The sequence below is a fragment of the Athene cunicularia genome, assembly GCF_003259725.1.
Source record: "Athene cunicularia isolate RWA chromosome 7 unlocalized genomic scaffold, athCun1 chr7_part1, whole genome shotgun sequence".
Classification (NCBI taxonomy): Eukaryota; Metazoa; Chordata; class Aves; order Strigiformes; family Strigidae; genus Athene; species Athene cunicularia.
Window position 1 is genome coordinate 4,065,092 of NW_020799107.1, and position 25,702 is coordinate 4,090,793.

At 37.4% G+C, this 25,702-nt stretch overlaps 1 protein-coding gene across 2 annotated transcripts in view; it reads left to right on the top strand.

Annotated features, from left to right (window-relative positions):
- Nucleotides 1-25,702, top strand: part of COL5A2 (collagen type V alpha 2 chain) — a 114,079-nt gene that overhangs the window by 28,705 nt on the left and 59,672 nt on the right. The window contains exon 1 of one of the 2 annotated variants that reach the window (XM_026852576.1): nucleotides 5,341-5,377. The exons of the other annotated variant lie outside the window; for it this stretch is intronic. Within the exon in view, the coding sequence (XP_026708377.1) occupies nucleotides 5,356-5,377 (22 nt within the window). The 5' untranslated portion in view covers nucleotides 5,341-5,355. Of the gene's footprint in view, nucleotides 1-5,340; nucleotides 5,378-25,702 lie in introns of those variants that run through there. 2 annotated transcript variants of the gene reach the window in all.

A 25,702-nucleotide genomic window follows, 5' to 3' on the forward strand; every position in this document is an offset into this window, starting at 1 on the left:
TTCCTTATGGCTTGAAAGCGCATGCAGTCTTTTCTAACTGCAGTGTTACTGCCCAAGTTCTGGGTACTTGTTGTCTTTTACTGTAGTAATAAGGTATGGAATATGTTGGTTACACTTGGCCTCATGCATTTTTTTCTTGCACAAAAGGTGTGTTGGACTGCAGTGGTGGGAATGTAAAAAAGGTCTCTTTTTTTTGAAGGTCAGAAAATAAACGAAAGCAGAGTCTTCATGAATGTTAGGAAATGATGAAATACATAATTAAGGATGTGCTTCTAGCATGGGACAACATATAATTCAGGAGCACCTTGATAGATTCCTTCAACTTTGGCAGAACTTTTCTATAAATTAGCCTGAAAGTTTTAAAATTGAGATGACCTTTTTCTGGAGTTCAGATTTGGGTGGAAACCCATTGGGTTTATGGTAAAAGGCATTAAATGCATGCTTGTCTGTGAACTTCTTTCCTTTAATTTCTAGATTGATATTCTCCTCTGATTCAGTCTTTGGCAGAAAATGAAGTTCTACAACAGGAAATTAATAAATAAGCCTGTATAGAATGGTAGTGAGGCTATTTTTATAAAAGTCCTTTGTCTAGTTTCAGCTGCTTGAAACTGCAGTGCTTTAACGGTTAGCAGGTGTATTGATAATTAAATAATTAAGCACCAATTAAGTAATAAACACCAAAGGTGCTTTTGGATTATTATCAGCCACCAAAATGAAAGTTTGAGTGTTCTAAATGAATCTATGAGCTGTTGCAATAATATGAGTTGAAATCAATTTGGAAACTGATTCTGTGCCAAAGTGAACAAAGAGATGGCTTGTCTTCAGTGCCAAGAAGATGTGTTTTCACCACTAGATAATTAATATGCACTTACTCATGCCAGTGGAGAAAACCAGCCTGGATTTTACTGTAAAGTAACTGTGTGAGATAGTGTTACTGCAGTGATGGTTGATCTTGTCTCCATTGGGATTTTGCAGTGTTTTCTAATGTTAGCTTTCCCACTATACAAAACAAAAAAAACCCACCAAGCCAAAAACTAAAAATAACTGTCCTGCTGCTAATCAAAGAAATGAAATTTATATTTCTATAGATTTATTTTTTTTTTTTTAAAGTAAGAATTATCTCTCAATCTATATTCTTTTCCAATCAACCACAATTATATCAGGTAAGGAAGATGAATAGAGTCGGACTAGTTTGAAACCTGGTAGCCTAGATAGAGAGGGAGAGAGTAGGAGGGCTTGAGGTGATTCTTTCCTTTCTGAAAGGACAATAGAGAATTTTAGGGGATGGTGAAGGAGTATTTTAGGGAATAAACGGGACTGAAATTCAAGAGACGGAGGAATGTTGTAAGATTTGGTAAGAAAGGGTAGGCAGTCCTGAATACATGCTTCTAAAGGAATTACTGGAACAGAAATGTATCAGTATTTCCAATCCAAAACCTTATAAAACCACGAATCATATTTAAAAAAAAAAAAATCCTAAATTTAGTTTTTTAGTTGCCTTAAGCATTTGTTTAGGTTTTTAGGCTCTCCCTCCCCTATTTTTTTTTAGTTAGTTTCTATTTTAAAGCTTTCTTCTGCAAACTTAGAAATGAATAGATAGTATTATCTCTTTCTTTTCATTACAGCTTAAATCCCCATAAATTGTATGACCCAGAATCTATAGTTTTAAGAAAAATAGCATGCATCTTCAGACTCATTGTGAAATCATGGGGATAGGGTAGCACTTCCCCTTTACATTACTCCTTGGTACTGACAGATGTGATTATGTTTGGATCATATGTAAGGTAGAAATACATAAAATTATACTTCTTATTAATATTCCATTTAATAATAAAATAAAAATTTTGCTTAATAATAATTTTTGGAAGAAGTTTTATTATTAGTCATGATAAAAGTGTCCCACTTGTGAACAGCAGGAGAAATAGATGATTTCATGAATCATGGTGAAAGCCATGAATGCTAGACTAGTCAATGTGTAGTCATTATTAACTCTATATAAATTAAACTTTAATTCTAAATGAGGGTTTTAAAACTTTTGCTTTTTATTTGTAATGTACACACTTTATTTGATGTTTTGAATTACATAGAATACATATTTACTCAAAATAGGAAGGATTTAGAACATATAATGTGTGTATTTGACATACCTGGAAAGATCCAACCAGACTAAAACTAAATAGAACATGGTGTAATACACTTTTTAAATGCCTTTGTGTACCGTTGCTCTTAGAAATTTCCAAATCTGTTCGGTTATGCTGTTTCTGTAACAAAAGATGATATTGACCTGACTTCAGAGGTAAATGACAGCTAAGAAAATAAAGAGTTTTAAAATAACTGTTCTGAAACGGTCTCTGAAAAAAGGTATTTGGTACTGCACTATACCTGAATTTATGTGTGTGTGTGAGAAAGAGAGAGAGATGCTTTAATGGATATTTATCTAAGTAAATTCTAGGAAACAATTCTCAAGTCTGTGGCTTCTATTTAAGAAGTAAGCTTGTTTGCTCTTCCTAACTAACGATGCTCACAGATCAGATAGATCAAAGACCTCTTCTCTAAGCAGTTTCTTGCTTACGTGCCCAGACCACTCCATCCAGAACAATTTGGCTGCCTTTTTCTTTTTGGTGACATGGTGATTTCTGAAAGCTGCCATCAGGTCTTGGAACACTGGTTGGTGGTACAGAGATGAGCAACGTGAGATGATGTTTCCTTCTATGTAAAGCTAATACAGACAGGAAGGGATAGAACGGGAAGCACGGGAATGATTTCTGATAGTATTTTACAAAATATGCCATCCTTTATGTATGAAGTCCACAGATGAATAGGGGATTAATACTGATTTGCCCCAATGAGCTTAGAAGTATTCACCTCATAGGCTGAACGCTGTGGCTGCTTGTGCTGGGCTTCTTGGACACTTCTGGTTCAACTGTTTTCACAGGAAAAATCTCTGTAATGGTCTCTCAACAAGGACACACAGCTATTTGAACTGTGTGAATCCATTTCCTTTTAGATATTATCACTGTTACCAATACATTGAGTTGTGCTTTAATGCAAGCTAGGTGCAAATTGTAAGTTGTTTGTTCCTTGCTCCAAATCTAGTATGTTTTATTGTTATAAACTGAAAGAAGGGGAGGGTGCTGATGTGTTCGTTAGCTGTGCTCTTTCAACTCCAGTGGAAAGAATTACTTGTATAGCAACATGCTCTTCAGAAACATCCAGCCCATTTGCAAAGTACCATCTTGGGGGAATTTTGCCACCCATGATCTACTGTCTTAAGTAATCTTTGTGACTAGTAACTTGTATGATTTTGTGTCAATAAGTGCCATATGTGTCAATAAACTTGTGAGCGTTCTACATATGGTCTGTAGTGATGACACTGGAAGACTCGATGTGTAAAGATCAAGTCCTAAACATTTTTAAAAATTTAAAACCTGATGCAGCTGAAATTTAACAGGCAGCAAACTGGGGGACATTGTTTTACTGAAAAGAAAATGCTCCACGTGTGGCTGCTTTTCATTTTCCAAACATGCTTCACAGTGAGCATGCAGACACCGCATTTAGGAAGCACTAAACATACCTGATTAAAGGCTCTTTGGAGCTCCTTCCTGCAGAACCAGCTGGTGGGATGTTTATACTCCAGCATGACTTTCTACAGATAACTGGCATTTCTGTGCATTTTCGGGTGATGAACATTTAATTTGTTTAATAAATTAGGTGTCAGTTACTGCCCCCTGTGCCTATGAAAATGTTGTTCTCTCACCACCTGTTTGGTAGTGCTTGCTAGCCATAAACTCTGCTCCCCATAAACTCTACTTTGGTGATGTATTTGAGATTAAAAAAGAACAGTGCCAAGCAAGCAGCTTCAGTATTGCTGAGCTGAATGATATGTCACTGCTGGATTATGCTTTCTCTTGTGATGAACAGCACCATTTCAGGTGCCATAGCCTAGATCAGGATGACTTTTTATTTTGAGTAAGTCAGGGTAATAACATGAAATAGAAAGAATATGCAGAAGCGGTGATTTGTTGAGTGTAAATGGGAAGGAAAATAAACTCTTGCCAAAGACTGAAAATGAATCTCATCGAGCTTTGTGCTAACCAGGGCCTTCAGACTGATTTTTATTCCACATTTTTTGGATTTAATCTGCCTTTGGGATTTGGGAGATATTTTTAAAGAAATTTAATAGTTTTCTGAACCCTGGAAGACTGAATCTATTTCCGTATAAAATAGCCTTCCTGGCTATGTCTCAGGTTCCCATATGTTTTAAAATACTGGAAAATGTGTTTTTGTTCTTTTGTACTATGGTGTGATGTAATCAATTTTAAAGACACACCCAATGCATATTTTGGTTGGTTTTTTTTTTTTTTTTTTTTTTCCATGCTTGGTTTAGTAACTATCACTGTTAGGAATTCTGCCTTATCAGTCTCTCATTATATTTATCTAGTTCTCTGGGTTAGAAATATATGGGAACTACAAGGGGGCAGGGGTGCAGTGACTGCCAGAGAGGAAACCCAGAGAGATTTGCTAAGAGCAGCTGGTCCCTGAGATAATATTTTTTCAGCATTTTTTAATATGTGGGCTCTTAAAAATGGTGGGGCTGCAAAGTACTGTAGAGCAATATGAATCTACTCACAACATACTTGCTTTTTCTCTGGCTTTCTTTAAACCGAGAGGCTGAGGTTTGTGTCCTAACTACATCCCAGTTCCATGTCAGGAGCAAAAGGCCAATTTTCACAATCCTGGCTTGCCTGTTCCTTTTGTGCTCTGGCTTTTATCAAGAAGTGCTGGGGAATGGCTTAGAAGGGGACTCTGATGCCCCCTGGTCAGAGCTCTAGTCTGGATGATCACTACACCAGATTGACAGGCTGCAGTGCACTTTATGCCCCTCATACATAGTTATCTTCATGGGCTTTTTTTTTTTTTTTTTTTTTTTTTTTTTTTTTCCCCCCCAACTTGGAGACCAACAGTTCAAAACTACTTTACTGGGCTGTACCAAGGCTGCTGTTTTGAGAGAATTGCCAACATCTCTGCCAAATAAACTGTGAGAAAGCCTATAAACTATTCATCATTAAAAGAGATTAATATGCAGAGAAAGGCAAATATTGGAGGAGACTGGCTGAAAATATACTGAACTATTAAAATCTAAGTTTGGGCAGGGTGCATACTCTTCTATGTAGAATACATTTTTTATATTATTTCTGGCATCCTCACAAGCTATTCATTGCTGAGCTCTTATGTAGGTGCCTGGTTAACTGCAGATAGCTCAAGGGAACACCCCATTTTGAGCATTAGACCATTGTACTTCTTGCCTCATTGAGAAAATAAAACCAGGTATTCGCCCGTGTTTCAGAAGTATGGATGGATACCTCCTGGCATAAAGGTAATAGTTCAAAATGTATCTGGTTCTTATAAGCTGGAGCTACCTAGCTGAGAAAATGGATACTTAGGCACAGTAGAAATGGAGACTTTTATAAGATATTATTTACCATTAGTACTCATACAGAGATACTGTGTGATTACTGTGTAATTTAGTAATGTTACTGTGAGCAGCTGTGTATTATTTCTGTGCTCAGTACATTAGCACTGATTACATGAAATCCATTTGGAAAGACATTTGAGGAACTATGTAATAATTTGGGTTTAAATATCTTCATATTGATTTATATGTAATTTATCGTATATATTTAATATGTACTGTGATTGATATAAAATTCGTTTATTTGCTTATAGCTTGTAGTGCTATATGGATGATTTTGTGAATTCAAGTTTGGTAGACACATCTATAATGGCTGTAAAGGTTACAGTGGAAAACTTGATTCAACTAATTTGTATGATTAAATTAAGAAGTGTGTTTAAACTGAGTATTGCTGGAAATTGGTGACCATGATAGCAACACCATCCAAATACAGGAAAAACAAGTCTTTCCCAAGAATCCCCCCGACCTGCTTATTTTTCTCTTTCTTGGGGGGAAGTTTCCAGTCTGCTGTACATTGATCACAATGTTTCCCAGATTTTTTTCCTTGTACAGCAGTCTCAATTATGTTTGTATCGCTACACTTTTATAAATCAAATAGAGGACAGAAGAATGATTAACAATAATATTGTATACTTCTAATACAAATATTTTTATGTCTACTCTCAAATGAATTTGAATTTTTTTTTTTAAATAAAACCTACCATCCTAAGCTAGTACTGGTTTGCTACTTTGTTACGATGTCCATTTTTTAAAGTGGTAATAACATATACTAAATGTCTGTTAAGTATAGTATGTTGAACCTGGTACATTTCCAGACTGGACTGTTTGAAAGACAGAAAGAAATTCCATGCATATAAATCCATTAAAAATTTGGAATGAATGAAGTCCCGGAGTGATTGTATCTGTTTTCCATTTATTATATATGCTGTCCAGCACAGAGCAGGATATTATAAAATAATGTAATGTGTAAGTCATAAACTAAAATTTTGTGGGGGATTTTAATTAATGGAAAGAAAAATGGAAAATAGCATTTCAAACCGTGACTCACATTCCTTGAAGTCAAAGACTCCTGAACATGCAAAGAAACTGAATCCTCACCCAAGGACAGTTGGAACAGCAATGTTTGTCGTAATGTGGTGATAAAGTGCTATTCCAAGCCAGTAAGTTACTGGAAGAGATTCTGAAGCTTTTTATAATCTGTCCATGTTTATATCTTTAGGTAAACAGTTAAATGATATACTATGTCAGTAATTTAGATGTATCAGTGTTTGTCATGCCAACAGAAGTTATTATTTCAGGTTATTCAAAAATTCTGTTTTAGGCTCATACCTCTATTTCCTGGTTTTCTTTGTAAACTTTGTTTAGTTTAGAATAGGAAGAGAAGAAGAAATCTCATGTTACTCGATGGTGTTTGCTCTTAAAGACCTATGTCTAAAGTACTAAAATGACTTCTAAAAAGCAGTTGAGAGAAAGCTTCCTAAGAGATAATAGATCTTGAGCAGTGTGCTTGTTAAGTGCAAGTGTGTGTCTCATTCAGCTGCTTCAGGTTTCAAACCCATTCAGCAACTGAAAGGAGTGCAATAGGGCCGAGTGTCCAGTTCCCTGAAGTAGGATTGTCACCGTCCCTTGGGGCTGGCCTGAGTCCTAGGGATGAAATGACAGCATCCGTAGTCTGGCTGTGATTAGCAGCTAGTACCAGAAGATAGTAAATAACATCAGGAAGTATTTCTACTCACTATATGAGAGATAACACATAAATGGCAGTGCTGCTAGTAAGCTGTAAATAGAAGAGGCTGGAAGATAAATTTCCACAGCGTCGTTTTGATTTTTGCTATGCGTCTAAGAGCTTTGAAGTTTTGCTGGGAAGTGATGATTTGGTTTGTTGTTGTTAGATATCTCAGCATGTATTCATTATGCTTTCTGACAGGCATGAAGATTGCAAATAAATTGAAATAAACCATTTAAAGTTTTGCTATGTGCTGTAGCCGGTGTAAATTAGAGGAATGCATGTAAATTTTAAGTACTCACCACCTGTTTGCAGTGCAAAAGTCAGATAGATGCTGCTTCCTTTCTGACTGTAACTCATGCATTACTTCTGAGGGAACATTAACACAGAGGTTGCTTAGGTCTCAGGGTAAGTGTTTTTCAAAGTGGTATTTCAAGCTCCTTAATAATAAAAATAAAAAAGAGTGTCACTTGCTATAGTCAACTTCTTAAATTTTACTCTAAATATTTTGGTAGTGAGGGGGAGTTTTGCTAGATATATTTATTACACTTAGTGATGACGTACCTGACGCAATCTAAACCTATAGACAGAGCAAAGAAAATGGAGGATAAAAATGGTATTAATAGTTTGGTTTCTTAGCCGTCAGGCACTGTTAATATGCTGTTAGAAGGAAGTCTTTTTTTTTTAAAAGAGAAGATCCAAGACTGAGCAGTAGTAATGGTCCGCAGAGGTGTACTTTCATGTGTGTTCATGTGAACAGGTGATGTAGAAGCAGAAAATTTTGTCCTAGAACTTTTAGTTGCAAACTTAGATCAGTAGTTTTCCTGGGTAGAGAGCTTTAATATTTGTTAAAATGTAATTCTTCCTCATGGTGTTTTGAAGTGTTCACCATGAGAAGCTGATGTATGAGTGGGTGGATCAGGCAGGAAACGACCACTTACAGCCTAGAAAAATGAGCTCCTATGATATAAAAATAGATATAAAATGTGGCATAGAAGCTCATTTGTCTCGAGATTGGCAAGCTTTCTGTGAGGATGGTAATTCATGTGAAAGTTTCTGTTGGAGGTATTGATCAGAGGTTTACTAGTGATTCAGTAAAGGCAAATGAAACAATAGCTGTACAGTGGCTTTATAACCAGTGGAGATTTGGGAGCCAAAAAATACATCTGCAATAATTCATGGAAGTCAAATCATGCTGTAAATTGAGCTAATCTTACCTTATTCAAACACAGTTAATGCTATTTTAAACAAAGCTTAGTTACCTCTTAGAAATACTTTGTTACAGGATTCAGTTTTAGTGTTAAAGCTTTCAGAACAGCTCTTCATGAAGCATGAGAGAATCATTGAAGAACTGTTAAGCCAGATTTTAGGTTTTGGTTTGGAAATGGGCTCATCTGTTCAGCATGAGCAGCAGTAGAGCAGTTTAGAGGACAATACATGGCTTTGTTTTGTATTGGAAAAGTCATTAGTTATCTGTGTCTCATTCTTGTCAAGTTTCTGTTGGAGTGCTTTGTGAGATCTGAAGCTTCCGACGGGTCTTAGTAACCACAGGACAATGTTTTGGTTTCTGGATTTTTTGAAAACAGATATCTGTGTACCTCTGGGTTTTACAGTTTCATTAACTCATGCTTTTGAGATGAAGATATCCTGCAAAGCATATGGTGATGGATAGTCTAATAAATGTGACTTTTCTTGAAAATAACCGGTTTGCGTATAATGAAGCTTTGACATACCAAAGTAGAAATAAGCATCTGTAATAGGGAGGAAAAAAAAAAAAAAGTACTAAGTCTAAAGCGGTCATTAAATACTAGTTAATTTATAAAGCTTGTTGAGCTGACTATTCAAGTTGCTCCGAGGGTGCAGGCATCCTGGCAGTTCCCAGAGCAGCTGCTGGTGCCTTGTTCTAGCGTGGGGCTCAGCATCCTGCGGGCCCTGTACCCTTCTGGCCTTGCCACAGGGCCCGTGCCTGAGCTGCCCCTGGGCTCAGGGGCTCACCCTGCAACCACAGTGCAGGTGTGTTTGAAGATGTCGATGGAGAAATTCCATCTGCCTCGGCAGGCAGAAGCTTCTTCTACAGTCTTAAAATGCCCTCCTCTGCTGCTCTCCATTGACTTCCATCAGGAGATGAGAATTTATGGTTTAGGACTGCTTTGCTAGCCACTGTGAATTAGGTTCAAGTTAGGTATCCCCTGGTGTCCTCTCTGCCGAGAAATTAATAGAAATGACAAGTTGTGAAAAGGCATAGCAGTGTCATTAGTGGCATTTCTCAACATCCTTTAATGTCCTCGATTTCAAATCAAGGTAACCTTCCTTCAATTTTAAATCTTGGAGGATGTGTTTTCACAGTCTGCTGTGATTTAGGAAAGTTTTGCTTCCCTCTGTTACTATCTGAGGTGGAATCTCTGGTGCCGTGTTAAAATAATTTACCTTTTTGTGGAGACTGGAAAGTTCCCACATGTGGAAAGGAGCATTACAACACAAATGTGTTAAGGCTGAATCTCACGCTGTTGAAGTGAGTGCTTAATATCAAAGACTGTGCTATATAGAGAGAGTTCAGGACGAAGCAGGGGTTTCAGAAGGCAAACATTGAATAAACCCTGCTCAGCTCTATATATAGTAATAAATCTATAGGGCATATACGCTGAATGCAGAAATTTGGAAGTCCTTGTAAATTAAGAGTACCTTTTAAACCTAAATGGTTGGTCCATCTTGAAGAGGGAATTACATCACTGTGATGAAGGCAGTGTGGTCATCTGCAAGCCATGGATTTCACCCCAGAACTTTTCTCCAGTATTTAAAGAATAATTCTTCTGAAGCATTTTAATGAACTACTTATTCCATAGCACCAATACAGGTCCCTATAAAATGATATAGTTTGGAATAAAAATAAATCAATCATGTTGTCCAAATGTAAATACGGAGATATATATAAAATAAAAATTTCTGTAGCACCTTCTTATGTTTGTGAAAGATTCTTCACTGGATTCTTGTATTTGGAGATGAAAGTGACTGGTATACCACCTATTCTTTGGTCCTTTGTATATCATACTTCATTCATTCTCACCCTTGAGTCCAGTATTCTGTGTTTGACCAAGCTATGTTTTTATTGATTACATCATTCTTAAAAAATTTAGTGTGCCTCATTCTTCTAGTTTCTCAAGAGTGTTAAGGTACATTTTAGTTTTTTGATGGTCCCTCACCTATCTAACAGGTGAGGTTTTTGTGAACATTTGTGTCTCATCTGAGTTTCTTGATAATGTCAGTGGGGCCTAAGTATGTCTTGTGGGGTCTAATGTCTTGTCTGCTTACGTGTTGTTGGAAGTCTTGGACCCTCAGCATTTGCTGAGTATGCACAGACATGTATACTGAAAGGTATCATCTCTGTTATCCACTGTTCCATTCCTAACATGACATAACCTTTATTATTCTTTCATGCCTCAGTGACAGTGTTAAAGATCAACAATGATTTCTGTTACTTAAATTTTGAAAATTTTTACATTATATCAATATTCAGATGTACTAGAAATCTTGTCCTAGTGTTGTGTGATGATTTTATTTTATTTTTTTTTTTTTTTTTTTTTAAGGCCTGACTATAACATGGTTATTACATAATACTGGCCAGGGACCTGGACCTGACCCCATTACAACTCAGTAGGTTGCAATGCCTCTTACAGAGGATGAGAGGATTCCAATTAATTTCAGTGACATTTAGTGGATGTCCTTCAGTGATATTCAGCTAGGTCTGGGAAAAGGGCTGTACCTGTAATGGTGGTCAGACTGGGGGGTTTTTAGGTTGGGTTTTTTTTTTTTGCTTTCATGTTCTCAGATCAGCTCTATTACAAACCACTTTGCCTGATAAGAACTGGAACTGCAGTTAAACCAAGTGTGATGAGGCACGGATGTGCAGGTCTCGTACAAGAGATCTGCCTCCAGTGAGCTTCCTCTGCTCCTGCCTTCTGTAGTTTTTGTAACTTGTTTCTTCACTCAAAATGCATGTCATGAAGGTAACTTCTAGTGGGGCAAGCAAGTCCTCAGGCAGATTTGTAGAAGAGTTCCACATCTCAAGTAAATGACATTAAATTTTTGATGCAATACACAAAAGTATTTACATAAGTTTAATAAGCAAACCGACTAAGAAATTATAGAGGATTGAAATTATTTTGAGACAAATAATTTAATATGTTCAGAATCCAATCAGTACAGTTAGTTTTAATTACATATTTAATATTGTTTCTTTAAAAATGAGTAATGCATGGGCTACTAACATAATAATTAAAAAAATATTTCACTTAACGGCATTAACTGAAATATTGTTTGAATCATCTTGAAATGTAATTACGAAATGTTGCGTAGTCATCGTGGAGAACATGGTTTCTGTGGATCTTTCTAATAGTGTACAGAGCTGACATACACCAAACTGAAGGTTTTCATCCATGTGGCAGGTAGTATAGTAGAATCAATAAATGCCAGTGTTCAAGAATGATTTTACAGTGTAATAATTTCAGTTTGATCATTTGCAACCAGTTCCACAAAATAATATCTTCTTTTATATTTAGAAATTGTGTATTTTCCTGATGAACAAATAGAAACTAACAAGTGAAAGTATTTCTGGTTTCTGCATCAAAAATTGAAGAATGTTAAGATTTTTAACCAGTTTCAGTGGCCAGATACTCAGTAGCAATGCAAGATTATTTTTTAGAATTGACTTTTCTTATTTATTATTACTCCTTTTTTAATGGCATAACTGTATCTCACTCAGTTGTCACCTTTCTGATTTGTTGGAAAGGTTCTGTAAAGTACAACAAGCAATCTCTGAGCTATGTGCTTTGTAAGTTATATTTGAATTTTAAACTCTATTGAGTGTAAACTGTGCTGCTCTGCTTAATATCAAGACTGTAAAGGGCTCTGAAACAACAAGGCTGTTTATATTCTTCAAGTGTTGATATCCAAGGAATGCCTCAAAGTGAAGTTTGCCTCTGAACACACAGTTATTTATATCTTTATTTGTTGAAATGGTGCAGCCAAACATGCAGAACCGTACTATGTGGGTCAGCCTTGAAACTGTGTAACTTACATTGTTCTTCTTATACATTGAAAGGTTATTTTGCCTCCCCAAAGCTTGTTGATACATGTCTATCGAATCAGTTCTGAAATATGACCAGAGAGTTTGAGAAAACGAAGGTGTACTTTGTAGTGCCCAAGGAATAGTCTCTGATTTGGCATAACATATTTTTAGCACTAGATCAGACTTGCTCCTGATGTTGAAGAAAGGCACATTTTCACCTCATGTATTTGCTCCTTGTAGAAGAGAATTAAATCAGAAAAAGTGCAAAATATATGCTGTAATAGTTTTAAATTACTGGTTTTCTAAATTGATGAGTATTGTATTAAAATCAAATCATAACAATTTCTATGTAATATAGTAGTTTATCAGCTGTGCACAGTGGGGTGCATCTCATCTTGGAAGTAAACTTCTTGTTTGTCCTACAATATATCAAGAGGGAAGATTCACCCTGTGCCCCAGAGTAAACACAAATTTGTATTGGTTTCTTGTGTTAATACTTCCTAGTACAGAATTGTACAGGAGGCTACACCCCTGCCAAAATGCCATAGAACTCAGTGCTCAGCTGGATTATTCATTCACTGAAGTGCCTCTTTTGGGGGATTTCTCAAACACTTAATTGATCTCATTTTATATATATACATATATATATATATATATAAATTTACATAATACCTAATTCAATATATATATTTTGTATATATTAAAAAAGCTATTTAGCTAGCTTTGGGTCGGTGTAACCTTTGTTGCACTTTGTACATTCTCATGTTTTATATATAAGAGTAACTGCAGTAGCTCACAGCATCTGATACAAATTTAATCTGTCATGTTGACAGTGTTTAATTTATTATTCATTTTCAGTGCCTTCCACAACAGTAAAAAAACCAAAACCACCCCACCAACCACAATTAAACCCTGTCAAAAAGTCCCCTGTCAAGCAGTGAGCAACTTCCTTGTCAAGAAAGGATTTGTGGTCCAAATATAGGAGGAAATTTGAATACCCCAAAGTTTCTAGCACAAGAAGAACAGAGAGCTAGTGAATGTGAATTGTGTAAGCGTACAAAGGCAAGCCTGATACAAATTTAATGAAGTTAAACAATTTTTTTGTGATTGTTTAATCAGAGAGGTCTAAACTATAATGTTAAATTCTGGGTTGGATCCAGAACTGAGTGGTAAGACAAGCATTGCTGTTTCTATGTAAGTCTTAAAAAAATTGTTCATTTTCAACAGATACAGTTGGTAGTGTACATGCATTAAATTATCCTAGATAATCATCAGTTCTAGATCAAAGCAGCGAAATGCTTTTGGGAAGGACAAAGCCGAACTCGTGTTTTCTGAAATGTATCTGAATATTGTTTGTTAATTTGGAGGTTGTTTCAGCAGTAATGAAATCTGTGTCATCTCATCCGTTAGACAAAGTATTTTTTTTTAGGACCTAACCTTTTTCATTTATCACAAATAGCTATTTTATCTGTGTTATTTTTCAGTTTCTAACAGGTCTCCTTGGTTTACAATATTAATAAAAATATATATTGTATATGAATACTTGTACATATATGATAGTATTTGCACATATATGACAATAGATGATGTGAGTTATGATTCTGCACCACTGAATTCACTGCAGTTATGCCATGAACATCCACAGAAGCAGATGGAGATATGACCTTGCCTAGCGAGTTGTTTCTGGTAGTAATCAGTGAACTGCTGGGATATTATCCCTCTCTCTGTCAATCTGCCCCCACAAACATCTCCCTTCTCTCTTTTTCAATGTTAGCTCAAGAATGACTTTTCCTCCAATTTTTCCAGGTTACTCCTGGGATTGTATCTTTTTAGTTGATGTAGAAATGTTGCTTGCCAGCTTGAAAACTGCTGGAGACACGGGGGGCTTTTATGGAAATGCTGACACAATTTTATCTATAGCATAGCAGTGTAAACCATCTGTTTCCAATAAGGTGGTTATTATCTTTTCTTGTCAAACTTATCACTACAAAAATATTTTGCTCTCATCTTCAGTGTCTGTAACATACAGGAGTTCACTTACAGACATGATAAGAATGAGCTTTGTGAAGGATAGTTTTCCCTTTTGATACCACGCAGTTAAGATATTTATGCATATTTCATTGCCAGAGGCAAAGAGCTATATTCCTTTTGATATTCTCCCAGTTCATCAGTTTTGGTAGTTGTTCTGGGATACAACACAGAGGACCACACTTAGACATGCATCTTATGCTGTAGCTCTTAAAATTGCCACGTATCTACTTGTTTAAAAAATGGTGCAGAGATGACAGTGCTGAAGAGCGATTGTAAACAGTGGGGGAAGTCTGGCGGTGATGACGTTGATCCGTTAACTTCAGTGTGGCTGTACCTGTTCACACAAACTGAAGGTGAGGTTCTGTGCGTTTAGTCTGTGCAAATTTGTCTGGTTTTCTCTTTTGGTCATTTAATGCAATTCTGTCTGTTGTCTTTGTCACGTGTAATAGTCACGACAACAGGTAGATGTTAGGAAACCACAAGCCTTGAAGGATTTTGCTTTAAACTTTGAATAAGTCCCTGGTGATTAAAAGTAGAGAAGAATTAATTCATACAACATTGCCATCCCCATGCTGAAGGCTTGCAAGAAGTCTTGTGGGTGGTCTAGGAGTATCAAATAAATTTATTTTATTACATACATCTAGTATATGTTGCAACATTGCTGAAAGTCTGAACTCATATGGATTTTTGAAAAGAGCCAGGCAGCAAAGCACTCTACCAAGGAGATGTGCATTGGCGTGTTAGCAGTTCACTTTTAGATCACTGTTTCCTTTAAGGCAGAAGTTACGTTATACTGGAAGACAGTTAGAAAGCTGCTCTTGAGTACTGGCCATTCATCGAGTGTTTGAACGTCTGGGCATGGCACACCTGCATGACAGTCATGCCTGACTTGAGATACAGCGCTTGGTCTCCCTGCACATACGATACAGTCTGTGTCGTTGTTCCTACCTTGCCCTTGTGTACGTGCACCTCAGTCGTACAGCTCATGCCTTGTAGGTCCACTATGGGACACTCATCCCTGAGATCGCTCTGTCTGTCTTCAATCTTTAATGACTGAAATAGCCACTCCTTATTTCCTGTGGGGCATTTTATTTTAGAAAAAATATTTCATTTTAACAACCCTTTAAATTAATTTGATTCCAGGTATGAGCCTACTAACCTGGTAGGATTAGTCATATTTTTAAAATAACATACTGATGGCCTTACTTGCCTAACAGATTGTTTGGAGTAGCTGCATGAGGCTACTTTAGCACAGACCACTGTTGGAGAAGAAGTCAGTGAGGAAGGACACTGGCAATATTACATTTCTTCACTAGTGTGAATAAATTTAGCAATAGGACACTGTGTTCTGGAAATTATCACAGATCTCTAGTGCACATTGTGGATAGATGCCAGCTATTTCTAATCTTCTGGGAACTTAGAACAGAGTGATTGATATCTGTGTAAAAAACCATGCTGACTTAGGTACTGAAAGTTAAAATCTTCAGCTGGCATAAACTTGGAGAAGATACAGTCTACTGACAGCTACTGATTTTCGGGAGCTCTGACTCTGAATCAGCTGGGAAAGCAACACCATATTTCCAGCCTTTTTTTTCAAGTGTAAGAAACAGGAGTACCTTTGGTGATGCTCTTGATTGTAATATTTTGAAAGAGCTAGAAGATAGGAGTTCACTCAAAAGCTATGTTAAGTATGAAGTATAATATACCTAATTGATTAACTGAATTTCAGTAGGTGGGTAGAAAACAAAACATAGATGTTCCAGTCTTGCTTTACACAGAAATTCAAGCAGTGACTCAGGTGATAAAGCCAGCTCTTAAAGGGCTTGAACATAAATATCTTACAGGCTTTGAAGAGCCAAGATAATGATCTCACTTATGTCCTTTGGATCATAGCGAGCTTCGGCCTTTACTGTTGTTACCAAGAGCATGTTCCAGTGTATTTAGTACTTTGCTGAAGTGGATTCCTATTTCTAAACTGATGGTAAAAAAATGGCAAATGGTTGTCTATTCCAAAACTGTTGAGTGGCAATGATTTATTTTTTTTTTTCCTAACAGTATGAGGTATTGTGGATTATTTCTCACTGTGGAGTTACTGATGCTCACAAAATTTTATTGAGCAGCTCTTGAATGAGAAATTGAATGGGAAGTCTTCCTGATGTAACACTCAAAGATACGTAAGGTGGTGAAGTAAAGGAAAGATATGTGTTTTTCTTAGGGAAAGAGTTTCAGAGAAGGAATTTTGGGTTTGGAGGAAGAAGATGAAGTGGAAGCGTTTTCTGGTTCAGAAAATGAAATTACATAAGAACATAAAGAGATAGGAAATGAAGGTGCTCTTTGAGGGAAAGTAAGACCTTGAAAGGCTCAGGTGAGCCTGTGATAAGTTGGAATTTATCTGAACCAAGCAAAACATTATTTGAGCTCCTCCAGGGAGTCACTTGAAAAATATCAGAGAGAGCTGGTGAATAGACATCTATCATGTTTGTATGCCAGGCTGCTTCTTCAACCACGGAATATTTTTTAAATGCAAAACCTGTGATAATTCCCTATTCAAATAGAGCCCACAGGACCCTAAAGAGGACCTTTAGGTCCTTTATGAAATGTCCTAAACTGTAAGGTTGAAAGAAGTAATAGGGCTTTTCTTATTTGTTGCTTGTATTGCAGTCTTAAATACCATGTGAAAGATGTGATTGGTGATGCATTTCGTGTACCACAAATACTCACTTCTAACAATCTACTGCATTAGAGAGAAGAAAACTATACTGAAGGGTGTTTATCAGGAGCTGAAGCGATGCCATGCATCATGAAATTTCAGTGCCTCTAAATGTACCACAATAATATTTTGCATGGGATTAAAGCCCACTGACATTAATGGGTGTCTTTTGATTGATGCCAGTGGCTCTGTCTCTAAAGACTAAGTAATAAAAAAGGTAGGTTTTTGGTTTTTTTCAACTGGTTATGTGCTAGTATCATGTAATTTTGGAGATGGGTAAACTAGGACACATTGTCACTGTTAAATTGAGTCAGAGGTGATGCACAGGATTCCTGGCTTCCAGCTGGTGATTTCCACTTCAAAGACCAAACCAGGTTTACTCACGTAAGAGCTCAGTTGTAAGTCAGGGTTCCGTATGTTGTTTTTATACAGATTTCTGGTGCGGTGAAAGACGTATTTGTACCAGAAATGGGGCATAGTCACACCAGAGTGCCCACATAACCTGAGTTGTTCTCTCGTCTAATATCTTAAGTTGCATCCCTTAAGCATAGATGCTTCTCTCAACCCCACACAGATTTTTATTCTTTTACAAAATGGAAAATAAACAGTGTTTCTGTATTTTATGCATTTACGTGGCCCTGATTGCTGCTCCTAACTCTGCTGTGAGAGTTAACTGGTGCAAAAAGATGTCAGTATTCATAGAGCTTTGTCTTGGAAAAAAATGTTCTTGTAACTTGGATGCTGCCTTCTTGGGCTCTTAAAAGCTCATATCAGAGAAACAATAGTAGGATAAAAAAAAGATCTGAAAAATGATAAAGTAGTTCTGAAAGGATGAACTAAGGGAAATAGAAAGTAGACTAAGTTCAAAGCAAACAGTAGCTGGAGGTGATGATGGCTGGTTTGTTTTAAAGTACAAATCTCTACTTGAATTTTAATTCATTTAAAGCCTTTTTAGTATGGACTATTTGCCTCACAAAAGTTCATAATGCTTCATCCCTGAAGTATGGAAGGATATCCAACGACTAAAAGCAGGAGAGCCTGCAGGAAAGCCTTTCATTTCCTCTGTCCCAGAAACCATAATCCTACAGGAGAACAAAGTAATGGCTGGTATGTATCTTTTTAAAGAACATTTATCAACGTTATGCATCTAAATGACAGGGTGGATAGGATTTCTTCTTTGCTGACCTTTTTTTTTTTTTTTTTTTTAACATTTGGTGGAGTTTTTAATGCTCATTTTTAATATGTATGGATCAAGAATTGGGACAGCTCTAAAGCCAAGTTAAAAAGGAAATAAAAATATGTAACTTTATTCAAATGCGTAATGCAGGAACAGAGTCTGCAGATAGGCAAAGATACATCTAATTCGTCTTTCACACTGGATATTTCTTAAAATGCCTTATTAACATTAATGCCTTATTAACATTAACGAGGTTAATGTTACCATTTCCTACTGTTGCATAAAGGCAAAATAAGAAACTGAGTCTTGTTTAAACTTCCTTCTTAAATTTAATGAAGTTATGCAACACTCTGAAAATAGAGTAAGGATATTCTTTCCCTGACCTAACTACTCTTCTTCTAGTAGTAATGAAATTAAAGTATGTTGGTCTGTAAATGTGAGAGTCTACTTGAAGACATCCTGGAAATTGCAGTATACAACCAAAAGCCTGTGCTAGAGAGGAAGCTGCTTATAAATATCTGGGTTTTCCCTAGCTAGTCTGGATGAATTGAGGCAACCTTGACGAGGTCTCATGACTTGATGAAATGATGAAAAAGTGAGAATTGGGTCAGGTCAATGAAAACATTTTTCCTCAGCTTGACTTGGATGTTTTGGGTATAAAGTTTCGGTATAAACCCACCGAACAAGGGGTTTTGGGTATAAAACCCCAAAGGTTGTTTTTTTTTTTTTTTTTATTACTGAAATAGGTGATTTCAAACAGCCTGAAAATGAAGGGAAAGGTTTTCAAGTGGATCTATCTAATAAAAGCACCGTCCTTCATTTTTCGGTAATTCAGTGCTTTCACATACATGCACAGAAAAAGTAGAAAAATTCCTGACCAGTGCTAATTGTCTTGCTTTTATATTCAGTCTCAAGGATTTTTCTCACCCTTAATCCTCACTGAAATGAACTGAGCTCTAGTCACTTGTTACTTACTAACATCGTTACTTTTATGCACTGAAAGAAGGAAACTGCTTATTGCTCCTATCTATCAGTTTAACTTGTGTAGAAGTTAAACTCTGGGGCATGAGACACGCCTAAATCACTGTCTTGTCCTCATGCGCATGTGTGTGATTCACTTTAAATTACACTTAAAGCTATAAACCTTTATAACCTGGTGCTGTGCAGAAAACAGCTAGGGTGCCCTGAGGGCTGCCAAAGCCTGTTCCATGTCATCTTGAAACCAGAAGTTGCTGACTGAGTTGTCTGAAACGTGGTAAAAGTGATGGTAGCAGAAAAGAAACAGAGGCTTCGTTCCTGGAATTTTTGCAGACTTTCTTGCTTACCATTCTTTAATTTCTGAGGCCCAGAGTTTTAGCAAATGAATAGCTTTGCTGTACAAACAGCATATTATGAGTATAGCTTTCCAGCAATACCTTCCTGCTCCACCCAAACACTGGGTTGTTTTCTCTTCAGTTTGAACTGCTGAGCCTGTTGGAATGCAAGGATTTTTAATTATGGAATTGAATTTTCTTACTAATTACAAATCTTTATTTTTAGTTGAAGAAGAGGGTGATATTAGCCAGCAAGGATGCATTTAGGGGATTACATGAGTCCACTTTGCAAACCACAATGTAGAAAAGCTTTGTGGAAAAGGCAACGTGTAATGATAGGTTTCTATTGAACTTTGATGTGTATAGCTTCAAAGAATGAAGATGTTTTGGCAGTAGCGAGTGTGTTTCTCTTACGTGCAATAAGAACAGACATCCATACTCATTTTGTCTGACTTCAAAGGAGCTAAATCCTATAAAACAAAGAAGGCAAACCAGTTCTTTTGCAGTGCATTTTTGAGTATTATAGTGCATGTGAAACTAGAACAGTGGAACTTGCAAGAGTTTGGATAGATGGGTGCAGAGGAGATCAGACTGCAGGTAGAGGTTATCTATTTAATAAATTTTCCCTTTGCCATTGAATATGGTAAGTCTGATTGGCTTTTACAATGAGCTAACTGGCTTGGTGCACAAAGGAAGAGCAGTGGATAGTTTACCTTTAGTTTAGCAAGGCTTTTGATGCCATGTCCAGTAGCATCCACAGGCAAATTGGGGCAGTATTCAGGCCCATATTCAGTACGGGACTGAATGGGTGGACAAGGCGAATGAAAACCTGGTGGGGTTATCAAGTTCAAAGAGTAACAGTTGGCAGTTCAAAGTCCATCTGGTGGCTAGATAATGGTGACATTCCTCAAGGATCAGTGCTGGGACCATCAAGAACTGATTATTTCAGAGCCCGGCTGACACAGTGCAATCTTACCCTGCACTTGTTGCTTGGGCAATCAGTTTCTGTCTGGTTGGACAAACAAGATGGCTTCTTGCGGATCACAGATAGATTTACTACAGGAATCCAAACGTACTGTGTGTGGAAAACATGTCTCGCTGATACTGGCACAGGAAGCAGCTGAGAGAATTTTCTTCACAGCCAAAATGCATTATTTTTTACTGATGCACAGCAGTCCAAGGCTGGATTTTGGAAAGACCAAAATCAAACGTTCGTGGATTCCAGAACAGTGAGCCAAAGTAGACAGTAGAAGAATATTACATTTTCACGGTAATCTTGCTGGTTTAGACTTAGGTCCTGACAAGATTTGCTTTAATTTGCAGTAGCAGCAGGTTGGGCAGAATTTGTACCATTGGGGCGTGCTTGCTTCCAGAATGAAGCCTCTCACATTTTTGCAGTTTTAATTGCAAATTGCAGTTTTAATTCTGCTTTAATTTTAAAGACAATACCTGTATGGTCAGACTGATGAGTGTTCAGCAGTGCTGAGCCCTGGCCCTGGTCTGCCTCCGCTGACTGAAGTGCTCTGGCTGTATGGTCCTTTCGTAAGCTCCCTGCCAGAAGTATCTGCTGGTTTTGTGGGACCAGCCTGTGTTTCATGCAAATGAAAATGATTCCGCTTAAAAATGTCACATCTCAGAGTCAAGAATGTGCTCCAACACTTTGCTTAGAAAAACAAATGATCTCTGTTGCCTCAAGACTCCCTTGAAATAATTAAACAATACTTGGCGATGATAAGCCCCTTTTTTAGGCTTTTTCTGCCCCCACTGAAGAAGAAAACTGTGGTACAGGTAGCTATAGCTGAACTGACTTCCCTATAATTACCTTCTGTGACAAAGTCCAAGCAGGGCATTTGTGGCTATGTGGGCTCCGGCAGACACCAGGCACCCCGCTACCGACTTCAGCTTTTGACTGATTTGCTCCAGCTCCTGAAATCTGCGACAGTGTTTTCTCAGGCATGCCCTGAAAGCCTCCCCATTACAATCTTTGCACAGCCTTAGACATTTGGAAGTAATTTTATTTCCCTCTGTATGCTTGAGGCTTGATTGCTGTCATCTGAGAGTACTTGTATAAGCACTGCTGGCAGATCAGGCTTTTCAAACTCCCCCCTTCACCTTATTCTCCTGCAGGCACCAAGCAACGCGTCCAGCCATCGTACCTGTGAACCAAAGTAAAAACAGAAAAACAAACTAAAACCATCTAACCTCATTCATGGGTTAACTCTAGTGAGTAAGTTTAACCATTGCTTTCAAAGTATGCAGACTGTGGAGTAACTAAAACAAAAGGACCAGCCTGACCAATCTTTTGGCGAAGTGTTGCTGCTGCGATTCCCTGCCCTGTCCGTAGCATAAGACGAGGTGTTTAGAAGGGTTGAGTCTTGTTCAGTAGCTCAGGAACAGTGACATTAATGTGCAGATACAACACCGTCAGATGCTCTTGGGGAATTGAACAGTATAATAAATGTTGAATAGTGCTGGACCAGCTAGAGAAATCCTTTTTACTGGAAGGGATCCCAGTATATTCTGCCTTTGTATCCAGCATGTGTTGAACCTTGTAATAACCTTTATCCATAAAAAGGCAAGCAAAACTCTTACTCGCACTGATAGGGATGTAAATACATGAACCTGTGAGTTGGGGAAAAAAGGACTACTAAGTAGTGTTGTTTCCATCCAGTTAAGGAAACAGTGGACAAGCAGTTGTATATTTTGGATGTTAATTTAAAATTCATTCAGAGGAGTCTAATGAATAGCATAGTTTTTACTTTTAAGTTTTCCCTGTTTGGCCAAATCTGGAATTCCAGTGCTGAGTGAAAAAGAGAATTACTTATTTTGGCACAATTTTCTGGAAGAGAAAAAACCCAGTTGCCAAATCACACTCAGAGCGCCCTTTATCTGGGAGCTTAGCTCTTCTCCTGAGTCAGGCTGTTATTGTTTTCCTGTTGCTTTCTGCGTCTGGACTGTTGTTTAGAGCTTGGAGGTTGTATTTTCTTGGTTGATGAATCTGGGAGGGTGAAGTCCCTTCCCTTAGTGCCAGCCAGAAGTGACTGGACAGCTGCATAGGCTATGTCTGTCTTTAGTAGGGCTTTGGTTAACTGCTATAGCAATTAAGTCTCAGACTTGTACCTTGATACTTAGCAGTGTTTATTCATACTTAACATTATTTGAGGACTCTGCAGGAAAAACAGTTGCGTCTGTAATTTTTCCAGTCCTAAAATACATGTTTTTAAATTATCTACATCATTTAGGAGAGCATCCTGGGACTTTTCTGCCTCTGAAACAAGGCACAAAGCATTGCAGCTTCTTGCCTAGTGGGTTGACCCTGTCAATCAATCACATTGAAATCTTACTGGGAATTAAGACCATTCAATGTCTTTTAATCTGTGGAATGCTTTTAAAAACATTTATTGTCAACTTTGCAAATTATCCTCTAGGGTTTTTTTTTAAAGAGGATGGATTAACCCCCCCCACCTCTTCCTAAGAAACAGTTCTGATGAAATCTGTTTTCCTACAGGTTTGTGTTTTAAACTGTGTGCCTGTGTGCATTCCCTAAAGTATAACAAAAGGGATTTGTTATTATCCACTTGTTTTATAAGGGGGGCTCGGTGTGGCACTAACTTGGAACTCTCTTTTCTCACTAACTGTGCATGTTCACAAAATTTGCAGGAGCACAGTTACGTTAGTGACATGATCTCTCACAATGTCTCTGTCAAACTTGGCTGAAATCAGCCACTGGAATAAAATGGGCCTGGGGACACAGATGTCTCAGTGCAGCCAGTGGGATCACATAAACCTCATTTCCTTAGCAAACCATAGGGGGAATGCAAAAATGACATGTTCATCTCGACCTTCAGCTGGCATAAGACAACACAGAGCCACAGACTTTTAGAAAGTCATCTTACTTTAGGTCATTGAAAGTCTGTGCTAGTTATTCTCTTAGACAGTCCTGTAATGAATACATCCTCTGCATGATAATCTTGATGAACCTGTGTGTGTCATTTGTTGCTTAATCTCTTGGTTGTGCAGGGAGACTTACACTGAATCTGAAGCCACGGAGAGAACATTCATCTTCTGTAACCTGTAGTGAATTATCACTCTGTTACAGACCTTGTTAGCTGTCAGTGCTTCCAAGAGAATGTTGAGTTACTTGGATTCAAGTGCATTGTTGTCCTTGTAGCTGTTATCTAAAGTTCACTGGGATGTATGATGTTATCTTGAATGGAAATGTCTGAATTCAAATCTAATTTCATTTTGACAATCAAATATTTCATTTAAGTGAACTGTAAATCAGTTCAGTCTTTTATTGGTAAGGGATTCCAGGTTCATCCATGTGTATGTAACTGTAAAGTACTTATGTAAACTGTTTATGTTAATCATTATTAATGAGAAATGTTTCTGTGCAACCAATGCAAAATAGGTTTTGTATTTATCAGCAATTTTGAAAAGTATCTGATTTTCAAAATAATATGTCTTTACATTATAATTTGCATTACATAGTAATTTGCATAATACTTTATTACCAGTCAAAAAAAGTTACCAGAAGATGAACAAAACAGGTGGACTGATTCTTACTGGAGCAAATGAGAGATTTTTTTCTATTGGTTTAATGGGAACTGGATCAAACCCTACGTTATTGTTGCAGCAGGCTGACAGTCAAAGATAATTAACACCAAGCTCCCTCCTGTCCCTCTTTTGACAGTCTGTATACATACGCAAAAGTACATCTGCAAAATGGTTGCTAGCACGTATCATCTTTCACTTTGATTTAATTCTGCACCTCTGCTTTGTGAGTCAGCAGGATTAAATTTTGTAATTCATAACTTGAAACTCAGCTTTTCATATTCTACGAGTTTTTTTTAAACCTAAACCCCCCTGTATCTATGTAACCTTAAACTTTTCACAAACTAACATCAGGATGACAAAGAGGTTGAGAAGCTACCTGCACAAGCTTGTTTTGTTTCCAACCCTTTTTCATTAAATAACCATACCTCTTCTGTTCTAGTCTTTTTATGTTAAGCAATGTAAAAGCATTGGGGTTTGGTTACAGTATCCATCAAGAAGTCCCTCTTGGCAGAAGAAAGCATAAACTGGCAGGCTGTGCTTTAAATACCAGTCATCATCTTTTCTGCCTTTGTCAGACTCTGTTCTCTACTGCTGTAGGTCTATCAGCCATCAGGCTCCTTTAATTATCATGTTGGTAGGACTAGTGAAAATGCAATGAAATGGAGCTGCTTTGCTGTCAGATGCTTTTCTTTCCCCTACCGTTTCATCGATGATTCAAAACTATTAATCTCCGCAGAAAACCTATATATCGGCAGATTTTGCTCAGGCCATTTTTCTTTCCTAAGTAGGTCATTGAGAGATGTATTCCCTTCCGTCATATACGTGCCATCTCTTCAGCTGAGGTGATGGTGATTGATTGCTTCTGTATTAGGTTGTCTGTAAGCAGAGACTGGGAACAGGAGAGTTTAGTTCGGGGCTTTGGGGATGTTTCTGCAAGGAAAAATGACCTGAGAATGACAGCTTCACCAAGCCTCCCTGTTTGCACGTGTGGAATAGTCCTCCTTTTCTCCCCCTTCTTACCCTTTTATTTTAGAACATTTTTATTAAGGCACTGTGGTGTGTCCATTCGTTCTGTCGTGTCCCCTGTCCATCCCGTGTCCCTCCCCGCGCTTTCCAAAATACGATCTACAGTTTGGAAAATAATTCTCACAGTGTCATAAATGGACTGTACAGCACACTTGGTTGATGTCTTTACTTCACACTGAAAACATTTCCTCCTGAGCTTCTGCAACACCCTTTCGAGTCATTTTGTCAGTTTGGTGTGATAAACTGATTGAAGAGAGGAGCTGACCTGGCATAAATTTGGATTTCAGTTTCTGTTAGAAAGCTGCAAAAGTTAGTGATGGCAGGCAATAGTTAATTGCACATCTGCTCCATTTCTCTGAGCTTTGACATTGATGGAGTAACTGGACTTGAGTTAAGGCATGAAGCTGAAATTCCAGTCTGTTCTTATTTATTACTTAGTGATTTTTCTGTTTACATCTGGTTTAATTTAGGACAGAAATGCATAGAACAGTGAAATTGTCCTGGTGCTTAGAACTGTTAATTTTTACTCTAATAACATGGTTTCTTAAAAAATAACAGCCTTGATCTATGACAAGTGGGATGTGTCTCATATATATATATATATATATATATATATATATATAT